Raw genomic sequence first — 19,841 nt, forward strand, 5'->3', positions numbered from 1 at the left:
CATTACTGATCTTGAGTTACATCCTGTATTATACTCTAGAGCTGCACTCACTATTCTGCTGGTGCAGTCACTGTGTACATACATTACATTACTGATCCTGAGTTACATCCTCTATTATACTCCAGAGCTGCGCTCACTATTCTGCTGGTGCAGTCACTGTGTATATACATTACATTACTGATCCTGAGTTACATCCTGTATTATACTCCAGAGCTGCACTCACTATTCTGCTGGTGCAGTCACTGTGTACATACATTACATTACTGATCCTGAGTTTCATCCTGTATTATACTCCAGAACTGCACTCATTATTCTGCTGGTGCAGTCACTGTGTACATACATTACATTACTGATCCTGAGTTACATCCTGTATTATACTCCAGAGCTGCACTCACTATTCTGCTGGTGCAGACACTGTGTACAGTACATACATTACATTACTGATCTTGAGTTACATCCTGTATTATACTCTAGAGCTGCACTCACTATTCTGCTGGTGCAGTCACTGTGTACATACATTACATTACTGATCCTGAGTTACATCCTCTATTATACTCCAGAGCTGCGCTCACTATTCTGCTGGTGCAGTCACTGTGTATATACATTACATTACTGATCCTGAGTTACATCCTGTATTATACTCCAGAGCTGCACTCACTATTCTGCTGGTGCAGTCACTGTGTACATACATTACATTACTGATCCTGAGTTTCATCCTGTATTATACTCCAGAGCTGCACTCACTATTCTGCTGGTGCAGTCACTGTGTACATACATTACATTACTGATCCTGAGTTACATCCTGTATTATACTCCAGAGCTGCACTCACTATTCTGCTGGTGCAGTCACTGTGTACATACATTACATTACTGATCCTGAGTTTCATCCTGTATTATACTCCAGAGCTGCACTCACTATTCTGCTGGTGCAGTCACTGTGTACATACATTACATTACTGATCCTGAGTTTCATCCTGTATTATACTCCAGAGCTGCACTCACTATTCTGCTGGTGCAGTCACTGTGTACATACATTACATTACTGATCCTGAGTTACATCCTGTATTATACTCCAGAGCTGCACTCACTATTCTGCTGGTGCAGTCACTGTGTACATACTAGCTCCTGCAGTGTCAGATTTCCCAGCATTCTTTGCTCCTCGGTTATTGATCGTTTTAGTTGCTTATTGTTTTTAAATGAGATTTGGGCTGTTTTACTTTTTACCACCAGGTGTCGCTGCTGGTTACAGAGGGTGGGTCCTCGCAGTTGAGGCGTTTGACTCCGCCCTTATCCGTCTTCGCCCCTCCCCGTTGGGCGGAACTTGCGGTGACGTCATCCCGGTCGGGTTTTCTCCGTTCCGGCCCGTTGTTCCGCTGTCGGGTGAGTGATATCGCGGTAAGGAGCTTCTGTCAGTAATCAGTTATGTCACGACACAGGGCAGTGTGGAGACCGTTATAGGCACAGCTGGAGCAGCGCTGACACTGGGTATCACGACAGGACTGACAGTATCGTGCGGATCGCGGCGCCTCCCGATGTGAGATCAGTAATAATGGCGGAGTTGTTATCCAGCAATGACTTCATAGATCCAGGGGCTGCGGAGACCCCGAGTGATGTCAGCACAGCCTGTGTCATGTGTGGCCCCTCGGGGTCATCTCCGTGTGGGGCGGGGGCCAATCAGATAATTCAGATCGTTAGCTCCGCCCTCATCCACCAGCGCCGCCCACGAGGAACAGGGAAACGCCAAACATATATAAACAGCAGCGCAAGACGGCCCAGAGAGAGAGAGAGACGGGGCCCGGAGAAAGAGAGAGACGGGGCCCAGAGAGAGAGAGAGACGGGGCCCAGAGAGAGAGAGAGACGGGGCCCAGAGAGAGAGAGAGACGGGGCCCAGACAGAGAGAGAGACGGGGCCCAGAGAGAGAGAGAGCGACAGGGCCCAGACAGAGAGAGAGACGGGGCCCGGAGAAAGAGAGAGACGGGGCCCGGAGAGAGAGAGAGTGACAGGGCCCAGACAGAGAGAGAGAGACGGGGCCCAGAGAGAGAGAGAGACGGGGCCCAGACAGAGAGAGAGACGGGGCCCAGAGAGAGAGAGAGACGGGGCCCGGAGAAAGAGAGAGACGGGGCCCGGAGAAAGAGAGAGACGGGGCCCAGAGAGAGAGAGAGACGGGGCCCAGAGAAAGAGAGAGACGGGGCCCAGAGAGAGAGAGAGACGGGGCCCGGAGAAAGAGAGACGGGGCCCAGAGAGAGAGAGAGCGACAGGGCCCAGAGAGAGAGAGAGACGGGGCCCAGAGAGAGAGAGAGACGGGGCCCGGAGAAAGAGAGAGACGGGGCCCAGAGAGAGAGAGAGACGGGGCCCGGAGAAAGAGAGAGACGGGGCCCAGAGAGAGAGAGAGACGGGGCCCAGAGAGAGAGAGAGACGGGGCCCAGAGAAAGAGAGAGACGGGGCCCAGAGAGAGAGAGAGACGGGGCCCAGAGAAAGAGAGAGACGGGGCCCAGAGAGAGAGAGAGACGGGGCCCGGAGAAAGAGAGAGACGGGGCCCAGAGAGAGAGAGAGCGACAGGGCCCAGAGAGAGAGAGAGACGGGGCCCAGAGAGAGAGAGAGACGGGGCCCGGAGAAAGAGAGAGACGGGGCCCAGAGAGAGAGAGAGACGGGGCCCAGAGAAAGAGAGAGACGGGGCCCAGAGAGAGAGAGAGACGGGGCCCGGAGAAAGAGAGAGACGGGGCCCAGAGAGAGAGAGCGACAGGGCCCAGAGAGAGAGAGAGCGACAGGGCCCAGACAGAGAGAGAGACGGGGCCCGGAGAAAGAGAGAGACGGGGCCCAGAGAGAGAGAGAGCGACAGGGCCCAGACAGAGAGAGAGACAGGGCCCGGAGAAAGAGAGAGACGGGGCCCAGAGAGAGAGAGAGACGGGGCCCGGAGAAAGAGAGAGACGGGGCCCAGAGAGAGAGAGAGCGACAGGGCCCAGAGAGAGAGAGAGCGACAGGGCCCAGACAGAGAGAGAGACGGGGCCCGGAGAAAGAGAGAGACGGGGCCCAGAGAGAGAGAGAGCGACAGGGCCCAGACAGAGAGAGAGACGGGGCCCGGAGAAAGAGAGAGACGGGGCCCGGAGAGAGAGAGAGAGACGGGGCCCGGAGAGAGAGAGAGTGACAGGGCCCAGACAGAGAGAGAGAGACGGGGCCCAGAGAGAGAGAGACGGGGCCCAGAGAAAGAGAGCAAGACGGGGCCCAGAGAAAGAGAGCAAGACGGGGCCAGAGAGAGAGAGACGGGGCCCAGAGAAAGAGAGAGACGGGGCCCAGACAGAGAGAGCGAGAGACGGGGCCCAGAGAGAGAGAGAGGGGGGCCAGAGAGAGAGAGAGAGACGGGGCCCAGAGAGAGAGAGAGACGGGGCCCAGAGAGAGAGAGAGACGGGGCTCAGAGAGAGAGAGAGACGGGGCCCAGAGAGAGAGAGCGACAGGGCCCAGGCAGAGAGAGAGACGGGGCCCAGAGAAAGAGAGCAAGACGGGGCCAGAGAGAGAGAGAGAGACGGGGCCCAGAGAAAGAGAGAGAAGGGGCCCAGAGAGAGAGAGAGCGACGGGGCCCAGAGAAAGAGAGCAAGACGGGGCCAGAGAGAGAGAGAGACGGGGCCCAGAGAGAGAGACGGGGCCCAGAGAGAGAGAGCGAGCGACAGGGCCCAGAGAGAGAGAGCGAGAGACGGGGCCCAGACAGAGAGAGCAAGAGACGGGGCCCAGAGAGAGAGAGCAAAACGGGGCCAGAGAGAGAGAGCAAGACGGGGCCCGGAGAGAGAGAGCAAGAGACGGGGCCCGGAGAGAGAGAGCAAGACGGGGCCCAGAGAGAGAGAGACGAGACGGGGCTCAGAGAGAGAGCGAGACGGGGCCAGAGAGAGAGAGCAAGACGGAGCAAGAGAGAGAGCAAGATGGGGCCAAGAGAGAGAGAGACGGGGCCCGGAGAAAGAGAGAGACGGGGCCCGGAGAGAGAGAGCGACAGGGCCCAGACAGAGAGAGCGAGAGACGGGGCCCAGAGAGAGAGAGCAAGACGGGGCCCAGAGAGAGAGAGACGAGACGGGGCTCAGAGAGAGAGCGAGACGGGGCCCAGAGAAAGAGAGCAAGACGGAGCAAGAGAGAGAGCAAGATGGGGCCAAGAGAGAGAGAGATGGGGCCCGGAGAAAGAGAGAGACGGGGCCCAGAGAGAGAGAGCGACAGGGCCCAGACAGAGAGAGCGAGAGACGGGGCCCAGAGAGAGAGATCAAGACGGGGCCAGAGAGAGAGAGAGCAAGACGGGGCCCAGAGAGAGAGAGCAAGAGACGGGGCCCAGAGAGAGAGAGCAAGGCTGGCCCAGAGAGAGAGCAAGATGGGGCCCAGAGAGAGAGCGACGGGGCCCAGACAGAGAGAGAGAGAGCGAGAGATGGAGCCCAGAGAGAGCGAGAGACGGGGTCCAGAGAAAGAGAGCAAGACGGGGCCCAGAGAGAGAGCAAGACGGGGCCCAGAGAGAGAGAGACGGGGCCCAGAGAGAGAGACGGGGCCCAGAGAGAGAGAGCGAGAGACGGGGCCCAGAGAGAGAGAGCGAGAGACGGGGCCCGGAGAGAGAGAGCAAGAGACGGGGCCCAGAGAAAGAGCAAGACGGGGCCAGAGAGAGAGCAAGACAGGGCCCAGAGAGAGAGCAAGACGGGGCCCAGAGAGAGAGCAAGACGGGGCCCAGAGAGAGCGAGAGACGGGGCCCGGAGAGAGAGAGCATGAGACGGGGCCCCGTGAGAGAATGTACAAGACGGGGCCCCAGCGAGACAGAGCGCGAGCCGGGGCTCACTGAGAGAGCGCAAGACGGGGCCCCACGAGTGAGTGTGAGACGGGGTCCAGAGAGAGTGAGTGTGAGAAGGGGCCCCTCTATGTGTCTGTGGTAAAAGCTGCTTACTGATCTGGAGGTGGATGTGTCCCCTAGATGTCTCGGACCCCTGTGTGGCTGCACTGTAGCTCCAATGTGTCCTCCCCCCATATACAGAACAGAAGCCTGAGGAGCCGGATCTCCTGTGTATGAGGCTGTGCGGATCCCACATGTGATCCCAGACAGACGGGATGATGGGAGATCGAGGCCGGATCATCTCCGCCAGGACTGCCAGTCACCCAGATACTGATGATGGGGGCGAAGGGCGGTCACCAGACACTGATGATGGAGGAGACGGGCGGTCACCAGATACTGATGATGGAGGAGACGGGGGTCACCAGATACTGATGATGGAGGAGATGGGGGTCACCAGATACTGATGATGGAGGAGACGGGCGGTCACCAGATACTGATGATGGAGGAGACGGGCGGTCACCAGATACTGATGATGGAGGTGACGGGGGTCACCAGATACTGATGATGGAGGAGATGGGGGTCACCAGATACTGATGATGGAGGAGACGGGGGTCACCAGACACTGATGATGGAGGAGACGGGCGGTCACCAGATACTGATGATGGAGGAGACGGGCGGTCACCAGACACTGATGATGGAGGAGACGGGGGTCACCAGACACTGATGATGGAGGAGACGGGCGGTCACCAGATACTGATGATGGAGGAGACGGGCGGTCACCAGACACTGATGATGGAGGAGACGGAGGTCACCAGATACTGATGATGGAGGAGACGGGCGGTCACCAGATACTGATGATGGAGGAGACGAGCGGTCACCAGACACTGATGATGGAGGAGACGGAGGTCACCAGATACTGATGATGGAGGAGACGGGCGGTCACCAGATACTGATGATGGAGGAGACGGGGGTCACCAGATACTGATGATGGAGGAGACGAGCGGTCACCAGACACTGATGATGGAGGAGACGGAGGTCACCAGATACTGATGATGGAGGAGACGGGCGGTCACCAGATACTGATGATGGAGGAGACGAGCGGTCACCAGACACTGATGATGGAGGAGACGGGCGGTCACCAGATACTGATGATGGAGGTGACGGAGGTCACCAGATACTGATGATGGAGGAGACGGGGGTCACCAGATACTGATGATGGAGGAGACGGGGGTCACCAGATACTGATGATGGAGGAGACGGGGGTCACCAGATACTGATGATGGAGGAGATGGGCGGTCACCAGATACTGATGATGGAGGAGACGGGCGATCACCAGACACTGATGATGGAGGAGACGGGCGGTCACCTGATACTGATGATGGAGGAGACGGGCGGTCACCAGACACTGATGATGGAGGAGACGGGCGGTCACCAGACACTGATGATGGAGGAGACGGGCGGTCCCCAGACACTGATGATGGAGGAGACGGGCGGTCACCAGATACTGATGATGGAGGAGACGGGGGTCACCAGATACTGATGATGGAGGAGATGGGCGGTCACCAGACACTGATGATGGAGGAGACGGGCGGTCACCAGATACTGATGATGGAGGAGACGGGGGTCACCAGATACTGATGATGGAGGAGATGGGCGGTCACCAGACACTGATGATGGAGGAGACGGGCGGTCACCAGATACTGATGATGGAGGCGACGGGCGGTCACCAGATACTGATGATGGAGGTGACGGGCGATCACCAGACACTGATGATGGAGGAGACGGGCGGTCACCAGATACTGATGATGGAGGCGACGGGCGGTCACCAGATACTGATGATGGAGGGGACGGGCGGTCACCAGATACTGATGATGGAGGAGATGGGCGGTCACCAGACACTGATGATGGAGGAGACGGGCGGTCACCAGATACTGATGATGGAGGCGACGGGCGGTCACCAGATACTGATGAAGCAGGAGACGGGCAGTCACCAGATACTGATGGAGGCGAGGGGCGGTCACCAGATACTGATGATGGAGGTGACGGACGGTCACCAGATACTGATTATGGAGATGACGGATGGTCAGTAGATACTGATGATGGAGGTGACGGACGGTCACCAGATACTGATGATGGAGGTGACGGACGGTCACCAGATACTGATTATGGAGATGACGGATGGTCAGTAGATACTGATGATGGAGGTGACGGGCGGTCACCAGATACTCATGATGGAGGTGACGGACGGTCACCAGATACTGATGATGGAGGGGACGGGCGGTCACCAGACACTGATGATGGAGGAGACGAGCGGTCACCAGACACTGATGATGGAGGAGATGGGCGGTCACCAGACACTGATGATGGAGGAGACGGAGGTCACCAGATACTGATGATGGAGGAGACGGGCGGTCACCAGATACTGATGATGGAGGAGACGGGGGTCACCAGATACTGATGATGGAGGAGACGGGGGTCACCAGATACTGATGATGGAGGAGATGGGCGGTCACCAGATACTGATGATGGAGGAGACGGGCGATCACCAGACACTGATGATGGAGGAGACGGGCGGTCACCTGATACTGATGATGGAGGAGACGGGCGGTCACCAGACACTGATGATGGAGGAGACGGGCGGTCACCAGACACTGATGATGGAGGAGACGGGCGGTCCCCAGACACTGATGATGGAGGAGACGGGCGGTCACCAGACACTGATGATGGAGGAGACGGGCGGTCACCAGATACTGATGATGGAGGAGACGGGGGTCACCAGATACTGATGATGGAGGAGATGGGCGGTCACCAGACACTGATGATGGAGGAGACGGGCGGTCACCAGATACTGATGATGGAGGCGACGGGCGGTCACCAGATACTGATGATGGAGGTGACGGGCGATCACCAGACACTGATGATGGAGGAGACGGGCGGTCACCAGATACTGATGATGGAGGCGACGGGCGGTCACCAGATACTGATGATGGAGGGGACGGGCGGTCACCAGATACTGATGATGGAGGAGATGGGCGGTCACCAGACACTGATGATGGAGGAGACGGGCGGTCACCAGATACTGATGATGGAGGCGACGGGCGGTCACCAGATACTGATGAAGCAGGAGACGGGCAGTCACCAGATACTGATGGAGGCGAGGGGCGGTCACCAGATACTGATGATGGAGGTGACGGACGGTCACCAGATACTGATTATGGAGATGACGGATGGTCAGTAGATACTGATGATGGAGGTGACGGACGGTCACCAGATACTGATGATGGAGGGGACGGGCGGTCACCAGATACTCATGATGGAGGTGACGGACGGTCACCAGATACTGATGATGGAGGGGACGGGCGGTCACCAGATACTGATGATGGAGGCGACGGGCGGTCACCAGATACTGATGATGGAGGTGACGGACGGTCACCAGATACTGATGATGGAGGTGACGGACGGTCACCAAATACTGATTATGGAGATGACGGATGGTCAGTAGATACTGATGATGGAGGTGACGGACGGTCACCAGATACTGATGATGGAGGTGATGGGCGGTCACCAGATACTGATGATGGAGGCGACGGGCGGTCACCAGATACTGATGAAGCAGGAGACGGGCAGTCACCAGATACTGATGATGGAGGCGAGGGGCGGTCACCAGATACTGATGATGGAGGTGACGGACGGTCACCAGATACTGATTATGGAGATGACGGATGGTCAGTAGATACTGATGATGGAGGTGACGGACGGTCACCAGATACTGATGATGGAGGGGACGGGCGGTCACCAGATACTGATGATGGAGGCGACGGGCGGTCACCAGATACTGATGATGGAGGTGACGGACGGTCACCAAATACTGATTATGGAGATGACGGATGGTCAGTAGATACTGATGATGGAGGTGACGGACGGTCACCAGATACTGATGATGGAGGTGACGGATGGTCAGCAGATACTGATGATGGAGATGACGGACGGTCAGCAGATACTGATTATGGAGATGACGGACGGTCAGCAGATACTGATTATGGAGATGACGGACGGTCACCAGATACTGATGATGGAGGTGACGGACGGTCAGCAGATACTGATTATGGAGATGACAGACGGTCAGCAGATACTGATTATGGAGATGACGGACGGTCAGCAGATACTGATTATGGAGATGACGGACGGTCAGCAGATACTGATGATGGAGGTGACGGTCAGTCACCAGATACTGATGATGGAGGTGACGGACGGTCAGCAGATACTGATGATGGAGGTGACGGGCGGTCACCAGATACTGTTTGGATTTTCATTTCTCTTTTCTTCATTCTCTTAGTTTATTTTTATAATTTAGCAATCTACAATTGTTCAGACTTTTGCACAGGACTGCATGTGTACATATTATACATTATACAGGGTGCAGTATACGGATATACGAGGGGCGATCCAAAAGTAATGATAATCAATAATAAACACAATGAATATAGTGAAAATTTTTTTTTTATTTTTCTACATCGTCTCCTAAGAAGTCTATACATTTAGTCCATCTCTTTTCTAAACTTAGAATTCCCTTTGAAAAAAATTCTTGATCTTGACCCTCAAAAAACTCCCCAACAGCGGTTATCACGTCGCTATTGTCGTCAAATTTCTTGCCCCGGAGGTGTTCCTTGAGCCGAGGAAAGAGAAAGAAGTCACTGGGGGCTAGATCTGGCGAATAGGGGGGGTGTTCCACCAGTTCAAAGCCCGCTTCTTGAATGGTAGCCATGGCAACTGCAGCTTTGTGAGCCGGTGCGTTATCTTGGTGAAGCAGCACTCCAGCCCGCAGTTTGCCGCGCCTTTTCTCCTTGATAGCCTCCCGCAATCTTCTTATTTGTTCTGCGTAGTAGGAGCCCGTAATAGTGGCTCCCTTCTCCAAATAGTCCACCATAATAATTCCTTCAGCGTCCCAAAAACGGACGCCATAACCTTCCCTGCTGAGCTTGACACTTTGAATTTCTTCGGCGTCGGTTTGTCGGCTCGTTTCCATGTCATCGATTGTTGTTTAGTTTCGGGATCAAAGTGGTGGATCCAGGTCTCATCCATGGTCAAAAAAGGTGACAAAAAATTCTCCTTGTCTGCTTGGAACTTTTCGAGATTTGCTATTGAAATGTCAACTCGTTTCTTCTTTTGCTCGTCGGTTCACATTTTTGGCACCCAACGCGCGGAGACCTTTCTCATACGCAATTCCTTTGCAAGGATTCTTTGAATACTGCCATATGAGATCCCTGTGACCTCAGCTACATGCCTGATAGTCACTCTTCAATCTGCCAACACAACTTCTTCAACTTTTTTCACGTTTTCGTCATTGAGGGACGTGGATGGGCGTCCTTCGCGATGTTCATCTTCCGTCGATGTTCTTCCCAGCTTAAATTCCTTGGCCCAGCGTGCAACTGTGGAATATGGAGAAGAGTCCCCCAATGTTTCCACCAAGTCGCTGTGTATGTCTTTGGTAGACATTTTTTTCAAGCAGAGGTATTTGATGACAGCTCTGAGCTCGTTTTTTTCCATTTTGATGATCACTCCTTGGCAGTTCATATTCAAGTGAATGTAGCTCCCGGGAATCGTGGCCTAGTTAAGTGATTTTTTTTTCCTGGACTAGTGGGAACCTAAGAGAGAAGAAAACATTTTATTTTAATTTCTGTGTGCAATAGAAATAACCGATTATCATTACTTTTGGATCGCCCCTCGTAGGATGTTATTAGCGGCTGTCGGGTCGGTGCTGGCCTCCATTACATGAATGTGTCCCCAGAGATTAATAGCCCCTTTAATGCATTTTCCAGCTGCTGAGCCTCAGAGCAGCGCTCCCGGTGTGGCCCTTCTCCCGCAGTGTTTTTGCCCTGTGCTCCCTGCGCAGCTTCTGTGCCATGTTGGCCGTTCTTTATGACTTCAGTCGCCCCTGAGCCGATCCAGCTCATATTAGAGTGTAGTCTCCATCTTTGTCATTCCGGCTGCAGGGGGCAGTGTGAGACCATGCGGCGGACCCGGCGAGAATGATCACGGAGAGCGCTGACTGTGCCTGGGAGCCACTGTCCCGCAGGGAGAAGGTGCCATGTGACCGCTTCAAGCACGCCGCGGTGGCGTATAACGGCTTCGTGTACGTCCATGGCGGCAGACAGGACACCGTCCTGGGGGATTTCTGGCGCTACAGTATAGGTGAGTGACAGTTTACTGTTGCATTTACTACAATGCTGGCATTGTTGTGTGATGAGCCGCAGCCAGGGGTGACCCCAGGAGCTGCTATCGTTAGTACACCGCCCCTTTAAGCTCCTGGGTACATTCCTGCGGCGTCTTCTATTTGGTAAACACTTCGTTTTCCGCTTACACATCATCACTCTCCGCTTCTCATTTTCAGCTCTTGGACGATGGGAGCAGCTCCCGAGCTGTCGACAAGCCCCCGACAAGCTGGAAGGACACTCCATGGTGGTCCACGAGGTGACTGCGCCGACCTCCCTCCAATCACTGCCCCCTCCCCTTTATGTTGGGTCACTTTGGTGTGACGCTCCCCTTTATGTTGGCTCACTTTGGTGTGACGCACCCCTTTATGTTGGGTAACTTTGGTGTGACGCTCCCCTTTAAGTTGGGTCACTTTGGTGTGACGCTCCCCTTTATGTTGGCTCACTTTGGTGTGACGCTCCCCTTTATGTTGGGTCACTTTGGTGTGACGCTCCCCTTTATGTTGGCTCACTTTGGTGTGACGCTCCCCTTTATGTTGGGTCACTTTGGTGTGACGCTCCCCTTTATGTTGGGTCACTTTGGTGTGACGCTCCCCTTTATGTTGGCTCGCTTTGGTGTGACTCTGTGGCTGGGACCCCTTTAATTTCAGAAGAATAGAGCCTGTGTAGCCATATTGAGGGGAGCGTAGTGATGAATTCCACTTCTGTCTCCGCAGGGCCGACTCTATGTGTTCGGGGGAATGGTAGACTTTGGGGCAAATCGAGAAATGACCCCGCTCTGGATGTACGGCACAGGTGAGAAAGGGCAAGTGTGGGGTTAATAGAACCGTGGCAGATGAGGCCCACTGGTTCTTAAAGGGACAGCACCTGTTTAATGGACTTTGTGTAGCCATAAAGCAAAGCCCTGCAGACATTGTGTCCCTTCCCCCAGCAGGTCTATATAAGCCCGATGATACATTGAAGGGATAACTCCAGGGAGATGATGAAAGTGTTCACACAAATCTCATCCACAGAAGTGTGATCAGAGTATCTGCTAATCAGAAATATTCACTGCATGCAGCTCCTGAGGGCTTCTAAGGGAAATGGAGGTGAACACAGGAGTCGGGACGGCACAGAACAGGCCACAACTGTGCATTATGCCTCTGCCTGCGACGGCACAGCTTGTCTGTGAGATGGGACACATCAGGACTCTGCCTGCACAGCGCTGTCTCCGCGCGCAGCACGACGCATTAGGCTTGTTCAGCGCTAGCAGCCGGCAGCTGTGCAGCTTGTCAGTGACATGTCAAGGAGTGTGAGACCAACACAGACAAGCTGTGAAGAAGCAGCAGACACAGATTACATGGAAGGTCAGGAGCAGAGAAAATGGAATTACATTACAAGCAGAACAACCGGACCTAAAGCTTGGTCAGGGGGCTGGCTTGGTCAGGGGGCTGGCTTGGTCAGGGGGCTGGCTTGGTCAGGGGGCTCGCTTGGTCACGGGGCTGGCTTGGTCACGGGGCTGGCTTGGTCAGGGGGCTGGCTCACATAATAAAAAGTAAGCCAGGCTCTTCTTTTTTCTGTGGTGGTAAACGGGGGGCTGGAATTGGGAGCTAGAACCAAGACACTGCCCCCTGATCTGCAGCATAGCGTCCCAAAAGGCAGGGGGCTCTCTCAGGGGGTAGTTTAGAATTATACATGGGATGACTTTGGAAAACACTACTACTATGGATGTGAGTTATGGCAATGTGAACATTTTTATTTTTTTATTCTCTGGAGTTTCCTTTTAATAGTGCAATATGTGAATAATAATATTTAAAATAAAGGGAAGGGTGCATTAATCTGCCACATTCTGCTCTGAGCATCACCCTTCTCCTTTGTTCATTCCTCTGATCCGCTCAGCGGGGGCGTTAACTAATTTACATTAAGAACTGTTTAATAACAAATAATAAAATGGTGACAAGATAATAAAGGAGACGGGGAGCGGAGAAGAGTCCTGTGTTATGTGATTTTAATTTCTCTCATCAGAGACGCGACGATGGTGTGAAGTGAAGGCCGGGGAAGGACAGGTAATGTTATAGTTATGTCGCTGCTCCTCCCGGGCGGAGCTACATAAATGTAAAACTTTTCTATGTATTACAGGAGAATAGACCCACAAATAGGAAGGGGCACAGTGCGGTCGTGTACCAGTCGGCCATGTTTGTTTACGGAGGCTACTTCGATATTGAGGGGGCAGTGGAGGAATTCTGGGTGATTGACTTTGGTAATGTCCACAATCTGCATGTCTGTGTGTCTATAAAAAGAAACTGCAACATTTATGAATGTCTGCCCCCGATATAACATCACAGTGATGGTCACTGTCTCTTCTTTGGCAGATTCACAGAAGTGGTCACAGCTGAGCCCTCACACACGTGGTCTGGGCCCGGGGCCCCGGCATGGACACTCCTGTGTGACGCATAATGCTGCTATGTTCTTGTTTGGTGGACTAAAGAATATGTCCGAACAAAACGATTTCTGGAGATTTGATTTCCGGAGACATATCTGGTCAGTCATCAAAACCAGGTGAGAGCCGTATTATAGTAGTTATATTCTTGTACATAGGGGGCAGTATTATAGTAGTTATATTCTTGTACATAGGGGGCAGTATTATAGTAGTTATATTCTTGTACATAGGAGCAGTATTATAGTAGTTATATTCTTGTATATAGGGAGCAGTATTATAGTAGTTATATTCTTGTACATAGGGGGCAGTATTATAGTAGTTATATTCTTGTATATAGGGGCAGTATTATAGTAGTTATATTCTTGTACATAGGGGCAGTATTATAGTAGTTATATTCTTGTACATAGGAGCAGTATTATAGTAGTTATATTCTTGTACATAGAGGCAGTATTATAGTAGTTATATTCTTGTACATAGCGGCAGTATTATAGTAGTTATATTCTTGTACATAGGAGCAGTATTATAGTAGTTATATTCTTGTACATAGGGGCAGTATTATAGTAGTTATATTCTTGTATATAGGAGCAGTATTATAGTAGTTATATTCTTGCACATAGGAGCAGTATTATAGTAGTTATATTCTTGTATATAGAGGGCAGTATTATAGTAGTTATATTCTTGTACATAGGAGCAGTATTATAGTAGTTATATTCTTGTATATAGGGGCAGTATTATAGTAGTTATATTCTTGTATATAGGGGCAGTATTATAGTAGTTATATTCTTGTACATAGGGGCAGTATTATAGTAGTTATATTCTTGTACATAGGAGCAGTATTATAGTAGTTATATTCTTGTATATAGGGGCAGTATTATAGTAGTTATATTCTTGTACATAGGAGCAGTATTATAGTAGTTATATTCTTGTACATAGGGGCAGTATTATAGTAGTTATATTCTTGTACATAGGGGCAGTATTATAGTAGTTATATTCTTGTACATAGGGGCAGTATAATAGTAGTTATATTCTTGTATATAGGGGCAGTATTATAGTAGTTATATTCTTGTACATAGGGGCAGTATTATAGTAGTTATATTCTTGTACATAGGAGCAGTATTATAGTAGTTATATTCTTGTACATAGGGGCAGTATTATAGTAGTTATATTCTTGCACATAGGAGCAGTATTATAGTAGTTATATTCTTGCATATAGGGGCAGTATTATAGTAGTTATATTCTTGTACATAGGAGCAGTATTATAGTAGTTATATTCTTGTACATAGGGGCAGTATTATAGTAGTTATATTCTTGTACATAGGAGCAGTATTATAGTAGTTATATTCTTGTATATAGGAGCAGTATTATAGTAGTTATATTCTTGTACATAGGGGGCAGTATTATAGTAGTTATATTCTTGTACATAGAGGGCAGTATTATAGTAGTTATATTCTTGTACATAGGGGCAGTATTATAGTAGTTATATTCTTGTACATAGGAGCAGTATTATAGTAGTTATATTCTTGTATATAGGGGCAGTATTATAGTAGTTATATTCTTGTACATAGGGGCAGTATTATAGTAGTTATATTCTTGTACATAGGGGCAGTATTATAGTAGTTATATTCTTGTACATAGGGGCAGTATAATAGTAGTTATATTCTTGTATATAGGGGCAGTATTATAGTAGTTATATTCTTGTACATAGGAGCAGTATTATAGTAGTTATATTCTTGTACATAGGGAGCAGTATTATAGTAGTTATATTCTTGTACATAGGGGGCAGTATTATAGTAGTTATATTCTTGTACATAGGGGGCAGTATTATAGTAGTTATATTCTTGTACATAGGGGGCAGTATTATAGTAGTTATATTCTTGTACATAGGAGCAGTATTATAGTAGTTATATTCTTGTACATAGAGGGCAGTATTATAGTAGTTATATTCTTGTACATGGGAGCAGTATTATAGTAGTTATATTCTTGTATATAGGAGCAGTATTATAGTAGTTATATTCTTGTACATAGGGGGCAGTATTATAGTAGTTATATTCTTGTACATAGAGGGCAGTATTATAGTAGTTATATTCTTGTACATAGGGGCAGTATTATAGTAGTTATATTCTTGTACATAGGGGTCAGTATTACAGTAGTTATATTCTTGTACATAGAGGGCAGTATTATAGTAGTTATATTCTTGTACATAGAGGGCAGTATTATAGTAGTTATATTCTTGTACATAGGGGGCAGTATTATAGTAGTTATATTCATGTACATAGAGGGCAGTATTATAGTAGTTATATTCTTGTACATAGAGGGCAGTATTATAGTAGTTATATTCTTGTACATAGGGGGCAGTATTATAGTAGTTATATTCTTGTACATAGAGGGCAGTATTATAGTAGTTATATTCTTGTACATAGAGGGCAGTATTATAGTAGTTATATTCTTGTACATAGGAGCAGTATTATAGTAGTTATATTCTTGTACATAGGGGGCAGTATTATAGTAGTTATATTCTTGTACGTAGGAGCAGTATTATAGTAGTTATATTCTTGTACATAGAGGGCAGTATTATAGTAGTTATATTCTTGTACATAGGAGCAGTATTATAGTAGTTATATTCTTGTATATAGGAGCAGTATTATAGTAGTTATATTCTTGTATATAGGAGCAGTATTATAGTAGTTATATTCTTGTACATAGGGGGCAGTATTATAGTAGTTATATTCTTGTACATAGAGGGCAGTATTATAGTAGTTATATTCTTGTACATAGGGGCAGTATTATAGTAGTTATATTCTTGTACATAGGGGTCAGTATTACAGTAGTTATATTCTTGTACATAGAGGGCAGTATTATAGTAGTTATATTCTTGTACATAGAGGGCAGTATTATAGTAGTTATATTCTTGTACATAGGGGGCAGTATTATAGTAGTTATATTCTTGTACATAGAGGGCAGTATTATAGTAGTTATATTCTTGTACATAGAGGGCAGTATTATAGTAGTTATATTCTTGTACATAGGGGGCAGTATTATAGTAGTTATATTCTTGTACATAGAGGGCAGTATTATAGTAGTTATATTCTTGTACATAGAGGGCAGTATTATAGTAGTTATATTCTTGTACATAGGAGCAGTATTATAGTAGTTATATTCTTGTACATAGGGGGCAGTATTATAGTAGTTATATTCTTGTACGTAGGAGCAGTATTATAGTAGTTATATTCTTGTACATAGAGGGCAGTATTATAGTAGTTATATTCTTGTACATAGGAGCAGTATTATAGTAGTTATATTCTTGTATATAGGAGCAGTATTATAGTAGTTATATTCTTGTATATAGGAGCAGTATTATAGTAGTTATATTCTTGTACATAGGGGGCAGTATTATAGTAGTTATATTCTTGTACATAGAGGGCAGTATTATAGTAGTTATATTCTTGTACATAGGGGCAGTATTATAGTAGTTATATTCTTGTACATAGGGGCAGTGTTATAGTAGTTATATTCTTGTACATAGGAGCAGTATTATAGTAGTTATATTCTTGTACATAGAGGGCAGTATTATAGTAGTTATATTCTTGTACATAGGGAGCAGTATTATAGTAGTTACATTCTTGTACATAGGGGTCAGTATTACAGTATATTCTTGTACATAGGAGCAGTATTATAGTAGTTATATTCTTGTACATAGAGGGCAGTATTATAGTAGTTATATTCTTGTACATAGGGAGCAGTATTATAGTAGTTATATTCTTGTACATAGGGGCAGTATTATAGTAGTTATATTCTTGTACATAGGAGGCAGTATTATAGTAGTTATATTCTTGTACATAGGGGTCAGTATTATAGTAGTTATATTCTTGTACATAGGGGCAGTATTATAGTAGTTATATTCTTGTACATAGGAGGCAGTATTATAGTAGTTATATTCTTGTACATAGGAGGCAGTATTATAGTAGTTATATTCTTGTACATAGAGGGCAGTATTATAGTAGTTATATTCTTGTACATAGGGGTCAGTATTACAGTAGTTATATTCTTGTACATAGAGGGCAGTATTATAGTAGTTATATTCTTGTACATAGGGAGCAGTATTATAGTAGTTACATTCTTGTACATAGGGGTCAGTATTACAGTATATTCTTGTACATAGGAGCAGTATTATAGTAGTTATATTCTTGTACATAGAGGGCAGTATTATAGTAGTTATATTCTTGTACATAGGGGCAGTATTATAGTAGTTATATTCTTGTACATAGGGGCAGTATTATAGTAGTTATATTCTTGTACATAGGGGTCAGTATTACAGTAGTTATATTCTTGTACATAGGGGCAGTATTATAGTAGTTATATTCTTGTACATAGGGGTCAGTATTATAGTAGTTATATTCTTGTACATAGGGGCAGTATTATAGTAGTTATATTCTTGTACATAGGGGCAGTATTATAGTAGTTATATTCTTGTATACAGGAGCAGTATTATAGTAGTTTTATTTCTTCCATCTTTTGTTTCCTTTCTTTTCTTGATATGTGAAGCTCTGGGCCTCCCAAGTCCGTCGGCCATGCTTGTGTGCTCCTTCGCGGCTGTCTGTGGATTGTCGGGGGAGGTTTACCATCTCGCACTCCTGCACATAATTTGTGGAAATACGATTTTGCTTCTCGCTCTTGGAAGAAAATCTCCCGGGTGAAGCAGAGAGTGGATTGTGCGCGGATGTATCACTCCGTGGCTGCGGTGGACGGTGTTGCCACCTCTGGCCGCAGCGCCTCTTTGTTGTGCCGTGAATATGTGGCAGCGACCGGCAGTGATTCTTCCGTGAAGAAGATTTATTCTTTTCCTACTTTGGGCTCCAGTAAAGTGTCCACAATCTCCAGCTCCAACCTGATAGAGATGAAGACCTTTACGGAGCGGCCGGCGTCCCCCGTCCTCTGCTCCTGCTCCTTCTCCTCTGGTGCGGATGAGCCGCGTCTGATGAGCGGATACGAGAACGAGTCTTTTATGCTCCTGGAGGAGGAATATCCACCACCTGCACTTTCCTGCGGGGATCTGGCCGAGGATGTTTTCCTGATGATCGGGGGGCGGCCGTTCTCCAGACATTGTGAGATCTCCGTCGAGAGGATTATGGTGGAGTAGCGGTAAGTTGCTGAGTAATCTGCGGGATTATTTGTTACATTGGGCAGCTGCTATGTCAGAGCCTTGTGGTCCCCCGTCCGGAGATGGACTGTGACATTGGGCGGGAAACAATCGATTGGCTGCATTCACCACTGCTATGGTGCTTTTAAAGGGACAATGTACAGTTTGTTGTTCTCAGCCGTTTCTGGCTGGCAGAGTGTAGTGTTTGTGTGATGAGTGAGGGAAATTATCTGCTGCCCTCATTTTAAGCCTTGCGTTACTGTCCCTTTAAATCTTAACGTGGCCGCTGCGATCACAGAAGCGTCATGTTCTATACTGGGCCGGTTCTCCAGCGTGCGGGAGCTGCTACCGATCCTTGGAGGGGTCGACTACTGGGACTGAATGCTTACGGCGCAGGGTATTAATTACCGCTGTGATGACCTATGGCCTGCACTATAAGATGGATATGGGCAGAACCAGCCAGAACTGACGGTTAGGCCGGGGCCACACTTGCGAGAAACTCGCACGAGTCTCAATACCCGGCACTGGAGCCGGCCGCTCAGTTGCATAGAAATACCTGCAACCGCACACTCCGGTCCTGAATGCCAGGTATTGAGAATCGTGTGGGTTTCTTGCAAGTGTGGCCCCGGCCTTAAGGGGGTCATCTGCCCCTAGAGGTGTGGACAGAGAGGTGTTGTATAACTTGGTCTTTAAGGAATAAGTGGGGTAATCAGAAGTGCACTAGAAGCGACGCTCGCGGATCCAATCCTGCCGCCAAGCTGCACATTAAAAAATACCTTTAAACGAGCAACCCAGCCGCGCAGTCCTGGGAGAAATCGCAAGAAACCCCCACAACGCAGCCCGCGTGGGTACTATGGATCCTGTGCCTGCGAGGGCAGCAAATGATGGCGGATCGTTGCCTTCCATACATAATGTGCCAATTCTAATGGTGCCGAGTCAGCCGGGGCTCAGCCGGCCGCCGACCGTGGGCTCAAGGGAGATGGAGACGTGCACCGGAGGCGCTGAATGTTTCATTTGTGCCATAAACTTTTGTTTACAATAAAAATCTGCAGATTCTTTATGACAAAGAGCGAATAAAACAAAGTTTAGAAAAAGTTTGACTTGTCTGTAACTTCTTCTGCCATCCTCCTATACATGAGGAGCTAGAGACGGAGCCTCACGAATTTCTGAGTCACTTGGTCATTAAAAGAACAAGTCATTTTGTAGCCTAAATCTTATTGCTTCCCCTGTGGGTGATGCCTGCAGTGTAAAGAATGGAGGTTGTGAGCTGAGGGATGTGTGGAG

General features: G+C 48.7%; 1 protein-coding gene across 2 annotated transcripts; it reads left to right on the forward strand.

Moving 5' to 3' along the window:
* The first annotated feature begins 1,254 nt into the window (after positions 1-1,254).
* Positions 1,255-19,652, forward strand: LOC141049156 (leucine-zipper-like transcriptional regulator 1 homolog). 2 transcript variants are annotated; one of them, XM_073545319.1, is made up of 8 exons: positions 1,255-1,380; positions 10,783-10,981; positions 11,181-11,260; positions 11,718-11,796; positions 13,006-13,046; positions 13,120-13,240; positions 13,353-13,539; positions 17,963-19,652. In XM_073545319.1, the coding sequence occupies exons 2-8, from the start codon at positions 10,819-10,821 to the stop codon at positions 18,555-18,557; spliced, it is 1,266 nt and encodes a 421-aa protein (XP_073401420.1). In that variant the 5' UTR covers positions 1,255-1,380; positions 10,783-10,818; the 3' UTR covers positions 18,558-19,652. The 2 variants fall into 2 exon arrangements, with proteins under 2 accessions (XP_073401420.1, XP_073401421.1); XM_073545320.1 differs by having other exon boundaries at positions 1,292-1,395.
* The last annotated feature ends 189 nt before the right edge of the window (positions 19,653-19,841 follow it).

The sequence above is a fragment of the Dendrobates tinctorius genome, unplaced genomic scaffold (assembly GCF_039654945.1).
Source record: "Dendrobates tinctorius isolate UK_male_01 unplaced genomic scaffold, ASM3965494v1 ptg000143l, whole genome shotgun sequence".
In the NCBI taxonomy this organism is placed as follows: domain Eukaryota; kingdom Metazoa; phylum Chordata; class Amphibia; order Anura; family Dendrobatidae; genus Dendrobates; species Dendrobates tinctorius.

Bases quoted from the DNA above. Each gene is read 5' to 3' on its own strand.
- LOC141049156 (XM_073545319.1), top strand. From the start codon at position 10,819: ATGATCACGGAGAGCGCTGACTGTGCCTGGGAGCCACTGTCCCGCAGG. The intron at 10,982-11,180 runs GTGAGTGACAGT...TCTCATTTTCAG, and splicing joins TTTCTGGCGCTACAGTATAG to CTCTTGGACGATGGGAGCAG. The intron at 13,540-17,962 runs GTGAGAGCCGTA...TGATATGTGAAG, and splicing joins TGGTCAGTCATCAAAACCAG to CTCTGGGCCTCCCAAGTCCG.